The sequence below is a fragment of the Heptranchias perlo genome, chromosome 5 (assembly GCF_035084215.1).
Source record: "Heptranchias perlo isolate sHepPer1 chromosome 5, sHepPer1.hap1, whole genome shotgun sequence".
In the NCBI taxonomy this organism is placed as follows: Eukaryota; Metazoa; Chordata; class Chondrichthyes; order Hexanchiformes; family Hexanchidae; genus Heptranchias; species Heptranchias perlo.
In genome coordinates, this window is record NC_090329.1 from 68,913,168 (window position 1) to 68,936,078 (window position 22,911).

General features: G+C 44.3%; 1 protein-coding gene across 7 annotated transcripts in view; it reads right to left on the bottom strand.

The window, feature by feature from the left end:
• The window catches only part of lama2 (laminin, alpha 2), a 378,441-nt gene that overhangs the window by 282,341 nt on the left and 73,189 nt on the right, over positions 1–22,911 (bottom strand). For all 7 annotated transcript variants that reach the window (XM_067984560.1, XM_067984559.1, XM_067984558.1 and 4 more), the window contains exons 2-3: positions 17,398–17,568; positions 14,669–14,781 (exon numbers count right to left, since the gene is read on the bottom strand). In XM_067984560.1, the coding sequence (XP_067840661.1) occupies positions 14,669–14,781; positions 17,398–17,568 (284 nt within the window). The remainder of the gene's footprint in view (positions 1–14,668; positions 14,782–17,397; positions 17,569–22,911) is intronic.

Here is a 22,911-nt window from a genome sequence, read left to right on the forward strand (position 1 = left end):
TCCCCAAATGCATTACCTCACAATTCTCTAGATTAAATTTACTTGACCACTTTTCTGCCCACCTGACCAGTCCATTGCTATCTTCCTGCAGACTACAGCTTTCCTCCTCACTATCAACCACACGGCCAAATTTTGTATCATCTGCAAACCTCTTAATGATGCCCCCTACACTTAAGTCCAAATCATTAATATATCACAAAAAGCAAGGGACCTAGTACTGAGCCTTGCGGAACCCCACTGGAAATAGCCTGCCAGTCACAAAAACACCCCCCATCAACCATTAACTTTGCTTCCTGCCACTGAGCCAATTTGCCACTCTCCCTTGGATCCCATGGGATTTTACTTTTTTGATCAGTCTGCCATGTGGGGCCTCGTCAAAAGCCTTGCTAAAATCCATGTAGACTACATCAAACACATTACCCTGATCGACCCTCCTTGTTACCGCCTCAAAAAATTCAATCAAGTTAGACAGACATGACCTTCCCTTAGCAAATCCATGCTGACTGTCCTTGATTATTCCATGCCTTTCTAAGTGACGTTTATCCTGTCCCTCAGAATTGATTCCAATAATTTGCCCACCACCGAGGTTAGATTGATTGGCCTGTAATTACTCAGTCTATCCCTCGCTCCCTTTTTAAACAATGGTACAAAGTGAGCATTCCTCCAATCCTCCAGCACCACATCTCTAGGATTGGAAAAAGATGGTCAGAGCCTCCGCTATTTTCTCCCTTGCTTCTTTTCACAGCCTGGGATACATTTCATCCAGCCTTGGTGATTTATCTACTTTCAAAGACGCTTATCCCCTTAATACTTCCTCTCGCTATGTTTATCCCATCCAATATTTCACACTCTTCCTCTTTAACTACAATGTCTGCATCGTCCCTCTTTATTGTGAAGACAGACGCAAAGTATTCAATAAGAACCATACCAACATCTTCTGCCTCCACACATAGGTTACCTTTTTGGTCTCTAATAGGCCGTACTCTTTCCTTAGTTATCCTCTTGCTTTTAATATATTTATAAAATTTCTTTGGGTTTTACTTGATTTTACTTGCTAATATTTTTTCATGCCCTCTCTTTGCTTTCCTAATTCCCTTTTTAATTTCACCCCTGCACTTTTCATACTTCTCTAGACTTTCTGTAGTATTGAGCTCTCTGTGTCTGACATAAGCTTTCCTTTTCTGCCTTATCCGACCCTGTATAAGAACATAAGAACGTAAGAAATAGGAGCAGGAGCAGGCCAATCGGCCCCTCGAGCCTGCTCCGCCATTCAATAAGATCATGGCTGATCTGATCCTAACCTCAAATCTAAATTCATGTCCAATTTCCTGCCCGCTCCCCGTAACCCCTAATTCCCTTTACTTCTAGGAAACTGTCTATTTCTGTTTTAAATTTATTTAATGATGTAGCTTCCACAGCTTCCTGGGGCAGCAAATTCCACAGACCTGCTACCCGCTGAGTGAAGAAGTTTCTCCTCATCTCAGTTTTGAAAGAGCAGCCCCTTATTCTAAGATTATGCCCCCTAGTTCTAGTTTCACCCATCCTTGGGAACATCCTTACCGCATCTACCCGATCAAGCCCCTTCACAATCTTATATGTTTCAATAAGATCGCCTCTCATTCTTCTGAACTCCAATGAGTACAGTCCCAATCTACTCAACCTCTCCTCATATGTCCACCCCCTCATCCCCGGGATTAACCGAGTGAACCTTCTTTGTACTGCCTCGAGAGCAAGTATGTCTTTTCTTAAGTATGGACACCAAAACTGTATGCAGTATTCCAGGTGCGGTCTCACCAATACCTTATATAACTGCAGCAATACCTCCCTGTTTTTATATTCTATCCCCCGAGCAATAAAAGCCAACATTCCGTTGGCCTTCTTGATCACCTGCTGCAACTGCATACTAATTTTTGATTTTCTTGCACGAGGACCCCCAGATCCCTTTGTACTGCAGTACTTTCCAGTTTCTCACCATTAAGATAATAACTTGCTCTCTGATTTTTCCTGCCAAAGTGCATAACCTCACATTTTCCAATATTGTATTGCATCTGCCAAATCTCCGCCCACCCACCCAGCCTGTCTATATCCCCTTGTAGGTTTTTTATGTCCTCCTCACTCTCCACTTTCCCTCCCATCTTTGTATCATCTGCAAACTTTGATAAGTTACACTCGGTCCCCTCCTCCAAATCGTTAATATAGATTGTAAAGAGTTGGGGACCCAGCACTGACCCCTGCGGAACACCACTGGCTGCTGGTTGCCAGTCCGAGAATGAACCATTTATCCCAACTCTCTGCTTCCTGTTAAATAACCAATCCTCCACCCATGCCAGAATATTACCCCCAATCCAGTGATTCTTTATCTTGAGCAATAATCTTTTATGTGGCACCTTGTCGAATGCCTTCTGGAAGTCTAAATACACTACGTCCACTGGTTCCCCTTTATCCACCCTGTACGTTATGTCCTCAAAGAACTCAAGCAAATTTGACAGACATGACTTCCCCTTCGTAAAGCCATGCTGACCTTGTCCTATTAAATTATGTTTATCCAAATGTGCCGCTACTGTCTCCTTAATAATAGACTCCAAAATTTTACCCACCACAGATGTTAGGCTAACTGGTCCATAATTTCCAGCCTTCGACCGACTACCCTTTTTAAATAAGGGAATTACATTAGCAGTTTTCCAATCTGCCAGGACCTTTGCCGAGTCCAGAGAATTTTGGAAAATTATTACCAAAGCATCCACAATCCCTACTGCCACTTCCCTCAAGACCCTGGGGTGTAAGCCATCAGGTCCAGGGGATTTATCCGCCTTGAATCCCATTAATTTACTGAGTACCAATTCCTTAGTGATTTTAATCGTATTTAGCTCCTCCCCCCCTCGAGCCCCCTGTTTGTCCAGTGTTGGGATATTCTTAGTGTCCTCTGCCATAAAGACTGAAACAAAATATTTGTTCAGCACTTTTGCCATCTCCATGTTTCCCACCATTAATTTCCCGGTCTCATCCTCTAAGGGACCTACGTTTGCCTTAGCCACCCTTTTTCTTTTTATATAACTGTAGAAGCTCTTGCTATCTGTTTTTATATTTTTTGCTAATTTATTTTCATAATCTATCTTCCCTTTCTTAATCAATCCTTTAGTTACTTTTTGCTGTCTTTTGAAGACTTCCCAATCTTCTATCCTCCCATTAAGTTTGGCTACCTTATATGTCCTTGTTTTTAGTCGGATACTATCCTTAATTTCTTTACTTAGCCACGGATGGCTGTCATTTCTTTTACACCCTTTTTTCCTCAGTGGAATATTTTTTTTTTGAAAGTTGTAAAATAACTCCTTAAATGAACACCACTGCTCATGTACCGTCTTACCCTTTAATCTATTTTCCCAGTCCACTTTAATCAATTCCGCTCTCATACCATCATAGTCTCCTTTATTCAAGCTCAGTACGCTAGTTTGAGAACCAACCTTCTCACCCTCTAATTGGATATGGAATGTAACCATGTTATGGTCGCTCATTCCAAGGGGATCCTTAACTAGGATATTATTAATTCATCCTGGCTCATTACACAGGACCAGGTCCAAGGTTGCTTGCCCCCTTGTAGGATCAGTTACATACTGCTCAAGAAATCCATCTCTAATACACTCAATAAACTCTTCCTCAAGGCTGCCCTGCCCAATTTGATTTGACCAGTTAATATGATAGTTAAAATCCCCCATAATTATAGCTGTTCCCTTATTACATGCCCCGACTATTTCCTGATTAATACTTCTTCCAGCAGAGTTGCAACTATTAGGAGGCCAATATACTAAGCTCATTAGTCTTTTTTGCCCCTTATTATTCCTTATCTCTACCCAAACTGTTTCATTGTCCTGATCCTTTGTCCCAATATCATTTCTCTGTATTACAGTGATTCCTTCCTTTATTAACATAGCCACCCCACCTCCCCTTCCTTCCTGCCTGTCCTTCCTGATTGTTAAATAACCTGGCATATTTAATTCCCAGTGGTTGTCACCCTGCAGCCATGTTTCTTTAATGGCCACAAGATCATACCAATACGTCGTTATTTGTGCCGTTAACTCGTCCATTTTGTTACAAATGCTACGTGCATTCAGATAAAGAACTTTCAAATATGTTTTGTGACACTTAGTTCCTGCTTTTTCCTTTTTTAACACTTTACCTTTTACTCCATACCTTCTGTCCCTTCCTGACACGCTTTCCTCTGTCTCCCTGCTCAGGTTCCCAACCCCCTGCCACAGCTTTGATGCTGGGTTAATCGCCTTACGCCTTCTAGTTTTTATTTTATCTCTCGTGCCTAAAGTACACTTTCTTTCCGCTGCTCTACGCTTTTCCCTCTCACTTGTTCTTGAACAACTGTTTGTACTATTTGTATTGTAGATTTCCCCTGGGTCTTCCCCTCTCTTGCTGCTCTCAACTTTATTCCCTTCTGACTCCCCGCTCAGATTCCCATCCCCCTGCCACTCGAGTTTAAACCTTCTCCAACAGCACTAGCAAACACCCCCGCGAGGACATTGGTCCCGGTCCTGCTCGGGTGTAACCAGTCACGCTTGTGCAGATCCCACCTTCCCCAGAACCGGTCCCAATGTCCCAGGAATCTAAATCCCTCCCTCCTACACCATCCCTGCAGCCACGCATTCATCCTGTCTATTCTCCTGTTCCTATACTCACTAGCACGTGGCACCGGTAGTAATCCTGAGATCACTACCTTTGACGTCCTGCTTTTTAATTTATCTCCTAACTCCTTAAATTCACCTTGCAGGACCTCATCCCTTTTTTTAACCTATGTCGTTGGTTCCAATATGGACCACGACTACTGGCTGTTCACCCTCCCCCTCCAGAATGCCCTGCAGCCGTTCCGTGACATCCTTGATCCTAGCACCAGGGAGGCAACATACCTTCCTGGAGTCACGTTTGCGGCCGCAGAAACGCCTATCTGTTCCCCTTACAATTGAATCCCCTATCACTATAGCCCTGCCACTCTTCTTCCTCCCCTCCTGTGCAGCAGAGCCACCCGTGGTGCCCCGAACCTGGCTCTTGTATGCTCCTTGACATCCAGGGGACTCTAGATTTGACAGCCCCACCCTTTTTCTTTGTGGGAAGATGTTTACTCTGCACCCTTTGAATCTTCCCCTTGAATGCCTCCCACTGCTGTGACATTGATTTACCTTGTAGTTTTTCAAGTCCACTTTGCTAAATTACTTCTTAGCTTAGTAAAATTGGCCTTTCCCCAATTAAGAACTTTAATTCCTGTTCTATCTTTGTCCTTTTCCATAACTATGCTAATTTCCATAACTATGCATTAGTGGAATGGAAGTCATTACAATTCATGAAAGCAATTGGCTTGTCTGAAAGGAGTCTGCATGGTGACCTGTGTGCAGTTAGTGACGCCTTGGACATGGGGAAGGCCTGTAATCTAAGAAATCCCCAGAGCCCTATCCTGCTGTTTCCAGTTGTTCATAAGAGAATGTGGTGAAATTGTTTGTTTTAGTAAACATGGCATTAGTCACCTGCTTAATGGAAGCATGAATTGCAGACTGACTGATTTAGCTGATATCCCCTACTACAGCTTCGAAGGTGAAGGAGGCAAAGAAATTGAGCACTGTCGATACCTCTACCGCAACAGACAATATAATGCCAGCTGTAACTGTGGGTTTCAGGTCTTGTTGCAGAAGGTGACACAGGTCTTATGTACTGCCCCACTGAGAAGTGCAGGTACGTAACTCTGTGCCTCTGCAAGTTCTCCTTCTCCTCTGTGGTCTCCCAGCAGCTGAAACTCCAGGTCGTCCTTCCACCTGTTACTGCTGCTGTACTTCCTCTATCCAGAAGGATGCCCATTTTCAGAAAAAGAAAGTTGCCAGCTTTATGAAAGTTGTCCAGTTACAACAATCAGTTAAAAAAGCGATTCTGTAACCAAAAATGACTGAACTAACAGCAAGATGACTGAAATATTTGCAGTAATTTAAATGAGATTAGGCGAGTGCCCCTTTAAGTAGCAGCCCTCACCCTTTACTGCCCACGATTTGGCAGCAGGTTGAGGAAGTGGCGGTGGCTGTGCTGATTGACATGAAAATGGTAGTCAGGTCCTGAATATGACATAGGATCCTAATTTGAATATATTTATTAGGCCGCTGCCAGTTTTGGAGTGGAAGTACTGTCCGCTGTAATCAAGGCTGGCCCAAAAGTCACAATGGGCAGACATCCAGCGGTAAGTCGCCAAGAAGGGGGCAGTAGCAAGACAAAAATCAGCCCCTAAATATACTGTGCTCCATACTGAATCCTGGACATGCATGGATACATTCTGAGCCCTGAGGTTGAAAGAGTTGTTTATGTACTATACAGAAACAAAGGGCCTGCTTTCCAGGTGTCAGTAATTTTACTGTTGGCTTAGTGCTGGATGGAAAATAGTATTCTTGACATTAAAACTGCTTTGACAGCTTTAATGCCACGTTACACTTTCCAACCTGGGTTTAACTCAGTGTTAAGCACAAACCACAATTGAATTAAAACATTAAATGAGCCAATTACCGGTGCAAAGGGGTGAATTCAATTAATTTATGTAAGTTAGCCATTTTTCTATTTTATGAAGTCCTTACACAATAAGTGCCATTCGCTTATCTATGAATAGGTAAGGATATCTCTGTCTAAAACTGAGGATACTCAGGGTCAGCTGGATCAGCATGGAAGGAGATAATGGTGAGATGCCTCATGGATTAGTGCTCGGGCTGTTGCTGTTTGCAATACACAATAACTGGGAAGTGAGGACATAAACAAAATGCTCTAAGTTTGCAGATGATACAAAACTGAGAGGGACTACTAGCTATTGGGTACATGCTGATGAAATACAGAAGGATATTGATAGATTAGGAGCTGGACTAATGAGTGGGAAAAATCATCTTATGTGGACAAATGCAAAGTCATGAGATTGGGAAAGGGTAATAAGCGGTGGCAATACAACCCAAAAGGTATTATTCTGCAAGTCACAACACAAAGAGAGGGATTTTGGGGTACTGGTGGATAGATTGCTGAAGCCATCAGCACAGTGTATAGCTCCAATAAAGAGAACAAATGGGATCTTGGACCAAATGCCAGGGAAAGAGCACACAAATTTCAGTAAGTGACTCTGAAGGGGAAAAATTCGATAAAGCCTATAATCGGATGCGAGTAGCCTGATCCGCTATTACCATGTGCCCGATGGCCCCTATGCCAGCAGCACGTGAATTTCGAGCTGCCTGATACCTACCATGATATCTTCGTGCAGCTAGCGTTATCCGCGCTGCTAAGAGGCTGCACGGAGAATAAGGAAGCCCAAAAAGGGGCTTGCTCAGCGCACGTCATCCGCAGCCTGCACCTCTTAAAGGTGCAGATGCACATTTTAAATGGCACATGCGCAGTCCACTTGGAGGAGGGAAAGATGGCCGGAAGGATGGCGGGACCGGCCTGAGAGTGGACCTCACGCTTCTCTAATGATGCACTGGAGGCCCTGGGGGAGTGGGTGGATGAAAGGGGGGCAAACATGTACCCGCAGGATGGCAGGAGACCCTCCAGACTCCAGCTCCGCAGGCACTGGGAGGCTGTGCCCAGGAAGTGAACGCCAGGAGCATGGCACCACGCACGTGGGTGCAGTGCCGAAAGAAGTTCAATGATTTGACACGAGTGGTCAAGGTGAGTGAATGCAAGTGCCAAGTGGGACATCCAACCAACTGCACCACTGGTCCATGCATCACACCCCCAGTCACCCACCCACCAACAAACACTGCCCTTCCATAAGCAATGCTGCACTCGGCATTCTGCGTCTCACACATACATAGTACCACACTTGCAGGCCACAACACCACCACTCACAGGTCTCACACACACTAGCGTCTATTCAACCATGACAGGCACATCACCCAGACACCTTGCAGGATACTCACTGACACACTGCCCTCTGTCTTGCAGGAGAAGGTGGTGCATAACAGCCGGCAGCAGGAGACCCCTCAGGGAGAAAAGGCATGTTTACATGTCCTCACCCATTTGGAGGAGACTGTGCTCCGGAGCATTGGGTGGGCCATCGCTGCAGCCGTGACCACATGCTGTGCTGGAGGTCACGATGAAGGGGGTCTCTGCATATCTAATGCTTCTTCTCGTCAAATGCTGCATTGATGTCAAGGGCAGCCACTCTCACTCACCTCTGGAATTCAGCTCTTTTGTCCATGTTTGGACCAAGGCTGTAATGAGGTCTGGAGCCGAGTGGTCCTGGTGGAACCCAGACTGAGCATCGGTGAGCAGGTTACTGGTGAGTAAGTGCCGCTTGACAGCACTGTCGACAACACCTTCCATCACTTTGCTGATGATTGAGAGTAGACTGATGGGACGGTAATTGGCCGGATTGGATTTGTCCTGCTTTTTGTGGACAGCACCTGGGCAATTTTCCACTTTGTCGGGTAGATGCCAGTGTTGTAGCTGTACTGGAACAGTTTGGCTCGAGGAGCGGCTAGTTCTGGAGCACAAGTCTTCAGCACTACAGCCAGGATGTTGTCGGGGCCCATAGCCTTTGCTGTATCCAGTGCACTCAGCCGTTTCTTGATATCACGTGGAGTGAATCGAATTGGCTGGAGACTGGCTTCTGTGATGGTGGGGATATCGGGAGGAGGCAGAGATTGATCATCCACTCAGCACTTCTGGCTGAGTGAGGGGATAGCCCTTGTTGCCCAGTAGCCAGCCTTTGACTTGCTGAGCCGGGTGAAAGATAGCTGGTATATTGGACTGCTGCATAATGAAGGCGTTGTGCCTGCTCCCAGGGTAGCGGGCATCGACCTCCATGATTTGATGCATGTGGTTACACATCTGGGTGTCCTCGTGCATGGAACACAAAAAGTCAACATACAGGTGCAGCAGGTAATCCGGAAGGCAAACTGAATATTGGCCTTTATTTCTAGGGGGATGGAGTATAAAAGCAGGGAAGTCATGCTACAACTGTACAGGGTGCTGGTGAGACCACACCTGGAGTACTGCATACAGTTCTGGTGCCCTTATTTAAGGAGGTGGCAGATGGGCTGTGGTAGTGGCAGATGGGCTGGAGTAGTGCTGGCTGCATGGAGAATTTTGAGCTTCCGCCTGTTCCATGCAGCCTCTCAGCAGCACAGGTAGCACATTTTAAATGGCACATACACAGTCTACTGGGAGGAGGGAAAGATGGCCAGAAGGATGGAGGGGGTGGACAAAAGGAGGGCCAAATATACCCAGAGGGTGGCAGGAAACCCTCCAGACTCCAGCACCGCAGGCACTGGGGGGCTGTGGCCCAGGAAGTCAACGCCAAGAGCTTTGCACCATGTACGTGGGTGCAGTGCTGAAAGAAGTTCAACGATTTGACACGAGTGGTCAAGATGAGCGAATGCAAGTGACACATCCTACCAACTGCACCAAGCATCACACCCACTACCCGCCCACCAACAAACACTGCCCTTCCATACAGAATGCCGCACTCGGCATGCTGCATCTCACCCACACATAGTATCACATTTGCAGACCGCACAACCACCACTCACAGGTCACACACACTGGCAGCTATTCGACCATGCCAGGCACATAACCCTACACCTTGCAGGACACTCACTGACACACTGCCCTCTGTCTTGCAGGAGAAGGTGGCACATAATAACTGGCAGCAGGAAAGACCTCAGGAAGGACAGGCATGCCTCCACGTCCTCACCTCCTTGGAGAAGACTGTGCTTTGGGTTATTGGCCGGACCATTGCTGCAGCCGTGACCACATGCTGTGCTGGAGGTCCTGATGAAGGGGGTCTCTGCATATCTAATGCTCCTTCACGTTTCCCACATCTCCCTCCTCCCATAATCTTTTCTGACTCAGGTGCTGGAGATGCTGTTGGCACACACGTCTTACTTGCTCCTCTTCCCGCACTGCAACTCAACATCTTTCCCGTTGTCATTGCATTAATACCTATACCAAGATGGCGTTCAGCACACATCATACTGGAAACGTGCATGCCTAACCAAGATGCCATCTTGGCACTTTGGGAGGCCACGTTGTCCCGAAACAACTGGCGCTGCACAGCACAATTTCTAGCCCGTTGTACCTTATGTGCATAGAAATGTGAAATGATGCATTTTGGAAGGAAGAACAAAGAGACAATATAAACTAAATGTTACAATTTTTAAGGGGGTGCAGGAACAGAGATACCTAAAGGTTCACAGACAAATCTTTGAAGGTGGCAGGACAAGTTGATATGGCTGTTAAAAATGCATACGGGATCCTTGACTTTATAAATGGAGACATAAACAGAGGCATGAGAGAATAAAAGCAAGGAAGTTATGCTAAACCTTTATAAATCAATGGTTAGGCCTTAGCTGGAGTATTGTGTCCCATTGTGGGCATCACACTTTAGGAAGAATGTCAAGGCCTTGCAGTAGATGCAGAAGAGATTTACTGGAATGATACCAGGGATGAGGGACTTCAGTTATGTGGAGAGACCAGAGAAGCTGGGATTGTTCTCCTTAGAGCAGAAAAGGTTGAGGGGAGATTTAATTAAGTGTTCAAAATTATGATAGAGTAAATAAGGAGAAAGTATTTCCATTGGCAGAAGGGTTGGTTAACCAGAGGATACAGGTTTAAGATCATTAACAAGAACTGGAGGCAAGAGGAGGAGAAATTTTTTTTAATGACAAGTTGTTATGATCTGGAATGCACTGCTTGAAAGGGTGGTGGAAGCAGATTCAATAATAACTTTCAAAAGAGAATTGGATATATACTTGAAAAGGAAAAATTTGCAGGGTTATGGGAAAAGAGCAGGGGAGTGTGACTAGTTGGGAAATGCTTTCAAAGAGCCGGCACAGGTATGATGGGACAAATAGCCTCCTTCTGTGCAAAAAGTGGGATTTAAAGAAGGAACATGGCACTTTCCTCAGTCCCCAATTGTTTATGCTGATTTCCACTTGTTTTATGTTGGATTTTACATTCCGGCATATGCTTATGAGATTCTCACGAAATTTCGGTGTAACTTGCCGACAAGAAGGTGGGCATAAATTTCAGCATAACTTGCTGGTTACAGTGTTTCAGGAAATTCCAGATTCTACAAAGAGGCATAGCCTCAATCTTAGAAGAGGGAGAGTGAAAAGATGGTTTAGGTTTAACGACACTATAGAGGGGTACTAAAGGAGACAGTGTGGCCGTTTTTGTCAGCAAATTCAAGGGAGAGTTGCCTCAGTACCTGGCAAAAAAAGTTGATAGATGGCTATGAGATATTTTGTGGGATATATTTCCCGGATAGTGACATCAGACAAACATATTGCAATGGTCTTTTCTGGTCCTGTACATTCCTAGGTAATGTTCAGCTCATTTCCAACAATTAGCATTGGCTTATGCAAGTCAATTTCTGATTGGTTGCACCTGATTTTAAGCAGAGTGGGGAGAAGAAGAAGAGCAAAATGAGGAAAGTATATTCATGAATAAAAGCTGCATTGAGATCAAATTTTTACCAATCGCAGAAGTTGAAATTAAATCTATATTTCTAATAGAACAGAATCGTAGAATCGTTACAGCACAGAAAGAGGCCATTCGGCCCATCAAGCCCGTGCCGGCTCTCTACAAGAGCAATCGAGCTCGTCCCACTCCCTCCCCTTTCTCCGTAGCCCTGCAAATTTTTTCCCTTCAAGTACTTATCCAATTCCCTTTTGAAAGCCATGATTGAATTTACTTCCACCACCCTTTCAGGCAGCACATTCCAGATCATAACCACTCGCCATGTAAAAGTTTGTCCTCATGTCGCCTTTGGTTCTTTCGCCAATCATCTTAAATCTGTGTCCTCTGGTTCATGACCCTTCTGTCAATGGGACAGTTTCTCTCTATCTACTCAGTCGAGATCCCTCATGATTTTGAACACCTCTATCAAAGCTCCTCTCAACCTTTCCTAACCCTAACCCTCCAAGGAGAACAACCCCAGCTTCTCCAGTCTATCCACGTAACTGAAGTCCCTCATCCCTGGAACCATTCTAGTATATCTTTTCTGCACTCTCTCAAAGGCCTTCACATCCTTCCTAAAGTTTGGTGCCCAGAATTGGACACAATACTCCAGTTGTGACCGAACCAGTGTTTTATAAAGGTTGATCATAACTTCCTAGCTTTTGTACTCTCTGGGCTCGATATTAGGAGGGAGGCGTGTTGGCAGAGGGGGGTCAACTGGGCGCGTGGGTAACGCGCCCAGTGAATTCGGGGTCCGTCGCACTCGATCGCAGCCTAATTGAAGCCACTGACCTTGGCTTCTGGGTTTTGCGCTGGAAAGCTGCGCAGCCAGCGGACTGCGCACCCGCATCATAGGCTGTCACCTGGAGGAGCCCTATTTAAAGGGCCGATCCTCCACTGACTGATGCTGCAGAAAGGAGCCAAAATTACAGCATGGAGCAGCCCAGGGGGAAGGCTGCTCCCAGGTTTAATGATGCCTCACTCTAGGTCCTACTGGATGGGGTGAGGAGGAGGGGGAGGACAGACTCTTCTCCCCGGCGGACGGGAGGAAGTGGCCTGCCACCGCCGCCACGAAGGCCTGGCTCGAGGTGGCAGAGGAGGTCACCAGCACCACCAACATATCACACACCTGCATACAGTGCAGGAGGCACTTCAATGACCTAAGTAGGTCAGCCGAAGTGGGTACACTTACTCATTCCCCTACACTCCGTCTGCCACATTACCGCCCTCACCCCACATTTTCTTCAGCACTGCCAACACTACTCTATCACATCACTCCTCACACCCACTCAAACCTCATCCTCATCTTACCGGCACTTACTCACCTCGCCAGTACTCATCCCACCACTACCACTCAACCCAATCCTCATACAATCTCATACTCTCTGTCTCATACTCACCCCTCTCATGCATCTCTTTCACGGTCGGCCTCACCCAACCTGCCACTACCAGTGCTGCAGCCACAGGGCATGCATCACATACGTGTAGTAGGAAGTGTAAGGCAAATGTGTCGTGAGCATGAAGGGGATGCACAAGGGTGTTTGAGGGCTTGTCATGGTTTTTACTTATATTTGATTTCTGATCAACTCACATTACATATTATATTGTCACCACTACTGCCACGTCTTTGCGAATCTTGTCTGGTTTGTGCAATAATGCCCTTTCCTGAGCATCACCATGAAGACCCACAACTGATGCCACCCATTGTGTCACTGCAGAGTGGGTGTAGGTGTATTTGCAGGGCTCTTTTGTGCAGACGACTGAGAGACGTAGGCGATGTCCCCGGTGGCACCCTGGAAGGATGCGGAGGAGAAGTTGTTGAGAGCAGTGTTGACTTTGACAGCGACAGGTAAGAAGATGGTACTCGGGCCAGCCGAGAACATGTCTACATGTCGAGTGACTCTGAGCCTCAGTGTGCACTGCTGCTCAGAGGGGTCCAGGAAGCTGAGCCTCGCTCTGTAGACCCTGTGGCAAGGGTAGTGCCTTCTGCGACGCATCTCTGTGTTGTGGAGCTCCACGTGTCAGAGGTGGACGGCATGGCCGGCGAGGCTGGTGATGCTGTTCGTCCTCCGAGTTCATGACTGCAGCTATGGCGGCTCCCATCCGGAAGATGTACGTTTGAGGGGGTCGGCAAGGTAGGTAAATGCGTCTGCACACCAGGGTTGAGGTTCCATGTTGGTGAATTTTATTGTTAGGAGGAGGGTGGTGGAGGCCAAACTTTGTCCAAAGTGACAGAATGGCCTCCTGCAATGAGTGAGGGTCTCACCCCCACCTGTCAAATGGACCTTTGCAGCTCCCACAGGCTGGTGGCTGCAACACGTCCATTTCAACTGGGAGTGTTTCCCCCAGTAGGCAAAACACTCTCAGTTTAGTTGAAAATCCCACCCCTCCTAAAATATCCGACAAATCAGGTCTGCTAATGACCTGAACCATCACATTAATTGCCTTAAGTGGGATCCCGCCGGCTTTAATTGTCGGCGGGAGCCCTGCATGCGGGGGCTGCGCGCGCATCTAAGCGAGTCACTGGGGAACCCGGAAGTGGGCGGGTTGGAGCCGGGCTCCAGACCCGCCCCGGGAATCCCCGATTTTCGGAGCCCCCCCCCGCCACGAACCCACCGGCTCGGACATCCAAAAATCGAGCCCTATGCCTCTATTTATAAAGCCCAGGATCCCGTATGCTTTTTTAAACCACTTTCTCAACCTGCCCTGCCACCTTCAATGATTTGTGTACATAAATCCCTCTGTTCCTGCACCCCATTTAGAATTCTACCCTGTAATTTACATTGTCTTTCCTCGTTCTTCCTGACAAAATGTATCACTTCGCACTTCTGTGTTAAATTTTATCTGCCACGTCTGCCCATTCCACCAGCCTATGTCTGTGTCCTCTTGAAGTCTATCACTTTCCTCCTCACTGTTCACTACACTTCCAAGTTTTGTGTCATCTGCAAATTTTTGCTCACATTTTTTCCCTTCAGTTTCCCTATTATTTCCACATTCCCTATTTTTCCTCCAGAATCTCTGTTTCCCCCCTCGCTTTCCCTGTTTTGCTCTCACTTTCCCTGTTTTCCTTTCACATTTCCTATTTACCTCATCTTCTCTCATACTCTTTTCAATCTTAGTGTCCTCTGTTATGGGCCCTGGTCCTTTATCAAGGTTCTCAACGTAAAAAAAATGACTGATGATAATGTTATTTTACCTGTTTAAGGTCCAGAGTGACAGTCACATAATGGTAATCCATTCCATTTTGAATGCTGGGGCTTTGCCACCATCTGTTTGTGCCGTCAATTGCATTTGTTATTGGGTGTCGTTCTGTAAAAGAAATTGGGATGACACCCAAAAATTGGGTAAAATACGAGTTTAACAAAAACAAGATTTATTTTTGAAAACCAGACCCTGCTATATAATAATGTTCAAAGCAGACGCATTATCCTCTCTGTTCCTCAGTAAGATTCCGCACTGTAATCTAGGAGACACTGCCCACAGGACTATGATAAAAATTGGATGGACTCGCAGTTAGCGAATTACCTGTTCCTTTTCCCCAATAGATTCTCAGACTCACTCTTAGAGGAAATATTCCTGGGCCTGACACCATCAATGGCTGGGCACAACAAATCACGGTATGGTATATTTTCTGGCTTGTGAGTTTGACACAAAACATGCATATCTGGGTGTGAAAATCCCTCTCACCTGATTCCCCCTCAATCAGCTCAGTGCATGATCTTCCAGCCAGCCATTTAATCCAGCTGAAAGTATTTAATTGTAGGATATGTATTTTAAAACATATATGGAGCCTACCATAATTTTGCCTTCATTTCAAATAGAATGCTGCGCACGCTGTATCAGGAATGGGAAAACAGGGAAGATCACCTCCCTTTAAAGTGCTGCAGGCCGCCTTTAAGTAACGATCGCCACTAGATTTTTTGCCCTCCCAACTGGTGAGCTGCTTTGGCAGCTAAATGTACCGCCATCAATGATGAAGCAAAAGGAGGGGGATGCACAAGAGGCCAGAGTCAAAAGGAACAGAGAGTGAGATTGTGGAGCGCTAGAGGAGGTTACAAAGAGGAGGGATACAGCATGGAAAGATTTAAACACAAGGATCAGGATTTTAAATTTAAGGTTTTGTGGGGATCAGGAGCCAATGTAGGTCAGCAAGGATAGGTATGAAATCATGCGTGACATGGTATGGGATAGTGTATGAATGGAAGACTTTTGGGGAGGAACAGGACACTGAGGTTGTGAACAGTCTGTTTCAGCCTAAGACAGTGGTTAGGGAAGGGGATGGAGTCAGTGACAAGGATAAGGAGCTTGTGGTAGGGGCCAAAGACAATGGCTTTGGTTTTACTAATTTTAGCTGGAGGAAGTTACAGCTATTCCAAGACTGAAGTTGGACAATCAGTCTGACAGCACAGAACCAATGGAGGGGTCAAGAAAGGTAGCACGGATATACATGTGAATCTTTGGGTTCTTTTGTCAAGGAGCAACATATATATGAGGATGAGGAAGGATCCTAGGAGGATTCCAGAGGTGATGAAGCAGGGTTAGGACGAGAAGCCATTGCTGGAGATGCCCTGGCTACAATTGGATAGGTAAGAGTGAAATCAGGAGAGGGTCGTCCCATGGAACTGAACAACGGAGGAGAGGTGTTGGAAGAGGATTGTGTGATTGCAGGTTGCAGAAAAGGTCGAGGAGGAGGGATAATGCAGCATGGTCACAGTGACAGAGAATATCATTCGTGTCTTTGGTTCGGGTCATTTTGTGTGCTGTTGGAATGATGGAAACCTGATTCAAACAGGGAGTTATGGGAGGTGTGGGCACAGATCTAGGACGTGATAACACATTGAAGGATCTTGGAGGACAAAAAAAGATTACAAATGGGATGGTAGTTAGCGAGGGCAGAGGGGTCAAGAGTAGATTTTTGAGGAGGGATCTGATGGCATCAGTTTTGGAAGGGAAGGAGACAGTGCATGAGGAGAAAGAACCATTTACAATATCAACTAAAACAACAGTATCTTTTTTCAAACCATAGGATCTAGCTGAAATGTGGGCTAGTATCATTTGAAAAGTTAACAAATATTGAACAATATGGAATACTGTATATTATTTGGAGCAAAGAGAAAATGGAGAACAGAGAATGGAGGGGAAAAATAAGATCGCCACAGCAGCAGTGAAGTTTTATTTTTAATGTATTTTTCAACCTGCTCATTGCATTGGATTGGATTGGATTGTAAAAAGGTTTTTTTTTGAAGTGTCGAATTAGATCACAATTACCACAGATGGGGTGGGGTAGAAATGGACATCACCATGTCTAAAGTTGGGTAAACAGATGATAAAATTTAAATTTGCTGGTTACCATCAGAAGGCGAAGTTTGGGAATTGAATGGAAAAGGAGCTGTTTGCTGATACCTTCCTTAGGAGGCTTGCTATTACCTGACAAAGTAACAGTGCAGCAAGAGGCTCTTTAAAACAGAATTAGGAACAATGGAAACTCAAACACTTGTATTACAGTGAGGAAAATTTTGTTACATTATAACCATTAAAACATCTGATATAGCTCAACGTTCTTCTCAAGCACGCAAAGGAATTAAGTGTAACATCTGTGATTCACTTGCAGATCCATTTGTTATATAGTTCAATTTTAGAGTTTGAACTCTAAAAATAGTAGTAAAATGATAATTCATTCAAATATCGAAACTGAATAATTAAAGTTTACCAGTTTCACTGTTTTGTAAGAAGAAAAAAAATCTTACTTCCGACTCTCAAGCCAAATCTCTACGTAAAAGTTAAAGAGCAAGCATAGTCTCCCTCCCTTCCAAATAATGACAGAGGACACCATTAGTGCAATCAGCAGGAAAAATCCCAGACAGTAATAATTTAAAAACCAACACTTCCTTGAAGTCTGTCTCCACAAAGAATGAACCAACATACCCTTTGGGTTTCTACTGTTCAAGTCACAGACTCTGCACTGTGGGTTCCTAAATGGCCGTCCAGGAACATGTTCTACCAGTTTACAATACATTTCTGGGCCATTTCGACCACATGTGGCATTGGAACTGATTTTAGCCATGCTGGCAAGATTTAGCACTGCTGGAAACAACCCTGAAAACAACAAAATAAGTTGTGTTAAAAAGCAGCTTCTCAATAATAACTTTTCATTTACTACAACAAAAGAACAATTTCAATGATGAGTAATACTTTTTTCAGATTATATATTTTATTGCAATATTGCTTCATTTCAAAAGAAAATGTCTGATTATATACAGTACGCTAGAAATTGTTAGGCACATTCCTATAAAATCTTATACATTTAAGAAGTGCTATATTTAAAAGTTATATTTTATATAATTGCTTTAAAGTACACTGTTCAATTTTTTTTCTTGATGACACTTGCATTATTTGATTGGCACAATCTGTTATGTAATATTTTATGCCTGCATTGCTTTCTGAAAAAAACATAGAAAATGCAAATCTGTCACCTCTTTGCATGCTTCGGTAACGATTCTTGCCCACTTTGCACTGATATTTTAAGTATAGAAATAAAACAGATTATTGGGTTTCTATTTTTTTTGCAAGCAATTTGTATCTTCTAACACAAATAAATACTCTGCACTGTGTAGGGATTCCTGTCTCACGCTTTGTTGCTTGGAGAGCTAAGTCCTATTTGGTAGCACCCAATGAGAATTGGAACAGAATGTAATGTTGGTACTACTGCTGTTTTATGCCAGTGCCAGGAATAATGGCATCATCACAGATGCAACAGATGTTGTTTCTATTGGAGTGCGCAAGTAGAAAATTTAGGCCAATATGTTTTTAACAGTTTTGCAATCCATTGACAGCTGCATGCACTGTGCCTCAAACATGCAAAACATCATTACACAGTGCTTAGCTTACGGCACTAACAGAAATAATTACTGTGGTCTTGGCTTTCAGTGAAGACCAAAACTGAAAAATTAGCACATTAGTAAATTTACTTGAAAGATTAATAGATGCCTACCTCTGCAAATTTGAGGAAGAATTTAAAAACAACATGGGGATTACAGATCAGCAAAGGCATAATATACTTGTTACATGTCGGTGGGGGATGGTATAATTTATGGGAAGTGCTTGGAAAAATGCACATTATTATTTTGTACTCTAGTACAAAACAAAATTGTATATAGAAACATAGAAAATAGGAACAAGAGTAGGCCATTCGGCCCTTTGGGCCTTCTCCGCCATTCAAAATGATCACGGCTGATCGTCCAACTCAGTACCCTGTTCCCGCTTTTTCCCCATATCCCTTGATCCCTTTAGCATTAAGAAATATATCTATCTCCTTCTTGAATACATCTAATGACTTGGCCTCCACTGCCTTCTGTGGTAGGGAATTCCACAGTTTCACCACCCTCTGGGTGAAGAAATTTGTCCTCATCTCGGTTCTAAATGGCATACCCCGTATCCTGAGACTGTGACCCCGGGTTCTGGACTCCCCAGCCATCGGGAACATCCCCCCTGTATCTCGTCTGTCTAGTCCTGTTAGAATTTTATATGTTTCAATGAGATCACCTCTCATTCTTTTAAAATCTAGTGAATATAGGCGTAGTTGACCCAATCTCTCCTCATAAGTCAGTCCTGCAATCCCAGGAATCAGTCTGGTAAACCTTCGTTGCACTCCCTCCATGGCAAGGACATCCTTCCACAGATAAGGAGACCAAAACTGCACACAATACTCCAGATGTGGTCTCACCAAGGCCCTGTATAACTGCAGTAAGACATCCCTGCTCCTGTACTCAAATCCTCTTGCAATGAAAGCCAACATACCATTCACCTTCTTAACTGCTTCCTGCACCTGACTGCTCGCTTTCAGCGACTGGTGTACAAGGACACCCAGGTCTCATTGCACCTCCCCTCTTCCCAATCTATCACCATTCAGATAATAATCTGTCTTTCTGTTTTCACAACCAAAGTGGATAACCTCACATTTATCCCCGTTATACTGCATCTGCCATGTTCTTGCCCACTCACCCAACTTGTCTAAATCACATTGGAGCCTCTTGGCATCCTTCTCACAGCTCACATTCCACCCCAGCTTTGTGTCGTCTGCAAACTTGGAAATGTTACATTTAGTTCCCTCATCCAAATCGTTGATATATATTGTGAATAGCTGGGGCCCAAGCACTGATCCCTGCGGTACCCCACTAGCCACTGCCTGCCACCAGGAAAAAGACCCATTTATTCCTACTCTCTGTTTCCTGTCGGTCAACCAATTCTCAATCCATGCCAGTATATTACCCCCAATCCCATGTGCTTTAATTTTGCACACTAACCTCGGGTGGGACCTTATCAAAAGCCTTCTGAAAATCCAAATACACCACATCTACTGGTTCTCCCCTATCTATTCTACTAGTTACATCCTCAAAAAACTCCAGTAGATTTGTTAAGCATGATTTCCCTTTCATAAATCCATGCTGACTTTGTCCAATCCCGTTAATGCCCTCCAAGTGTTCTGTTATCACATCTTTTATAATAGACCCTAGCATTTTCCCCACTACTGATGTTAGGCTAAGTGGTCTGTAATTCCCTGTTTTTTCTCTCCCTCCTTTTTTAAATAGTGGGGTTACATTTGCCACCCTCCAATCTGTAGGAACTGTTCCAGAGTCTATAGAATTTTGGAAGATGACCATCAATGCATCCAATATTTCCAGGGCCACCTCCTTTAGTGCACTGGGATGTAGATTATCAGGCCCTGGGGATTTGTCAGCCTTTAGCCCCATTAATTTCCCTAGCACTATTTTTTTTAAATATAGAAATAACTTGCATTCATATAATACCTTTCATATTTTCAGGATGTTCCAAAGCATTTCACAATGAAGCACTTTTGAAGTACAATCATTGTTGTAATATAGGCAAACACAACTGCTAATTTGCACACAGCAAAGTCCCAAGAACAACAAGATGAATGACAAGTTCATCTGTTTTTGGAGATGTTAACTGAGGGATAAATGCTAGGACAACTCCCCTGTTCTTTTTCAAATAAGCCTTTGGTCACTTTAACAGGTGGACAGGCATCTCAGCCAAAAGATGGCACTGATGCAATATTCCCACAGTACTGCACTGAAATATCAGCCAAGATTATGTGCTCAAGTCCATGGAGTGGGGTTTGAACCCATGACCTTCTGATGCAGAGGGTGAAATTGCTACTACTGAGCCAAGCTGACACATGGAAAATAAACTCAAAGATTTTCAATGGTAAATTAACTATTTTTGTTGCAGCTTTTATCATAGGCAGTGAATAAAATGTTGGGTAAAATGTCTTGCCTATATCACACCATTTTCTTCCTCGTTGCAACCTTTGAATAAATTTAAAATCTAGCAAAACGACAAAATTATTACTTTTCCAAATAGTAACATTTACCAAGATTTTTTTCTTTCAATTCAAACTAGTTCAACTACACTGTCAATCCATGTAAGCCACATTTTAAATTTTAAGTCTAGCAGGAGTACACGGAACAGCCAGAAACTAATTGCTGCAATTCTGGGCACCCCTGGTGCACTCCTTGTGATACAGATGCCTGGCAATGGTAGTCAAATGAGGGGACCTCCCCCTGACCCCGTTAAATTTGGTGAGATCCGCAGAAAAGATCTGGGTGCAAGCGAATCGCAGCACCTAGAGAGATGTCCCACCCAGGGGCTAGCATGTGATTTCAGTGGAAGAGCCACAAATAATTGCTATACTCACTTTTAAGGATGGATAAGATAAAGTTTTCCATTATTTTTATAATGCATTTATACAAAATTTAAAACTAAAGCTAACACATTGTTTTGGAACCCAGAAATTGCTTCAAAAATAACAGAGAGCCAAACAGCACACGCAGATATTTATGGGCAAATGGAAGAGCAAGTTCCAGAGAGCACAGGTTTGTAGTCAAACGTGGAAATTGCTCTTTCTGTTTCTCTGCTGATCCGAAAACTCTACGGATTGACAGCTCGCTGGCTGGTTCTCTATTGAAATGAATGGAGGAGCGTGAGCTTGCTGATGGGACATGGCAAGTACCCATTAAAATAGATTGAAAAAGTTAGGGCTACTCTGAACTGGTGCGAGGTGGTCGAAACTAACTTTTAATGGCACGGTAAGTGGTAATGACTGCCAAACAACCTCTCTGGCACTGAAAATTAAATTTTAAAAATGTGGAGTCTCTTTCTCCTGATAGTAATAGTTTTTGGACATTTAACAAAAAATTTAAATTTAAATTTTTTTTTTACTTTTTCTTTCTCTTTTATTGCTGTCTTTTAATCTTAACCTCTCTTAATTTTGCATTCTCTAACTGATTTTATCGTGAATTTACTAATCTATTTGACACTTCCTGGTTCCCACTGCGCAACTTGTCAATGATGCTTCAAGCTGATTGGTTGAGGGGACAGAGAGGTTCTTTCCCCGCTCACACAGCTCAGCGAAGCCCAGGAAAGAATGTTGAACATGTTTATGCTCACCATTGAAGGAAGTTGACGCCGAAAAGCTCACGGATACTTAGTGGGTAAGTTTAAATCTAATGAGCGGTGGGAACTGTTGGTTCACCAAACAGAGCAATTTCCTGGCCAATGTGTGGGGCCAGGGAATGATGCAATGCAGGTTTAATCTCACACTGTGCTATGGGGAAGCACCAAGCACAAAGAGAGGAAGAGTCACTTCCAGGCCATTGATGTACACCGCCTGCCTGCCTTGACAGAGGAGTAGAAGCAGGTCACGTGCACGCTCTTCACTGCCATAGTTCATGCACAGTCTGGGCAAATCAGCGAAGATAAATAGGACTGTAATCCAAGCTACTTATATCCACACAAAGTTAATCAATTCCTAAGAAGGCACATATTTGTTTCAAACATCAACAGGAACGTATTTTCTTTTTTTCCCAACAGATATAAATGTAATATAAATTTGAACTAAAAAGAAATTAATTTTGAACTGCAAGAGGCCAATGTAATGCGAAAGGTTAGGAAAGAATGGTTTAGCGTCAGCAGGAGTTCAACCTTAGAGTAAGTTCAGCATAGTGGTGCAGTTAGCCTAAAATAATACTTGAGGGGGTTAAACCATTAAGTTGATTTATTCGACTTCATTGAACTTTGAAGAGCAAAGAGTTCAGTTTAATGGGGGGAACGAGAAAAGAGACAGACAACATCTGAAGCCCATGCTGTGTGGTACCTGCCCAATGTCACCCAGACCAGTCGACACTGCAAAGCCCTTCTCACCAACATCTGGGACTGCTGCCAAAGTCCCACCGCCAGGACAGATCCACCAGAGCTGGGGGTGCAATGGTATACAGTCAACGGGTAGTGGCCCACAGAGTCCTCAATATTGACTCTGGACCTCATGAAATCTCATGGCTTAAGTTCAAACATGGGCAAGGAAACCTCCTGCTGATTACCATTTGCCATCCTCGACATCTGATGAATCAGTACTCCTCCATG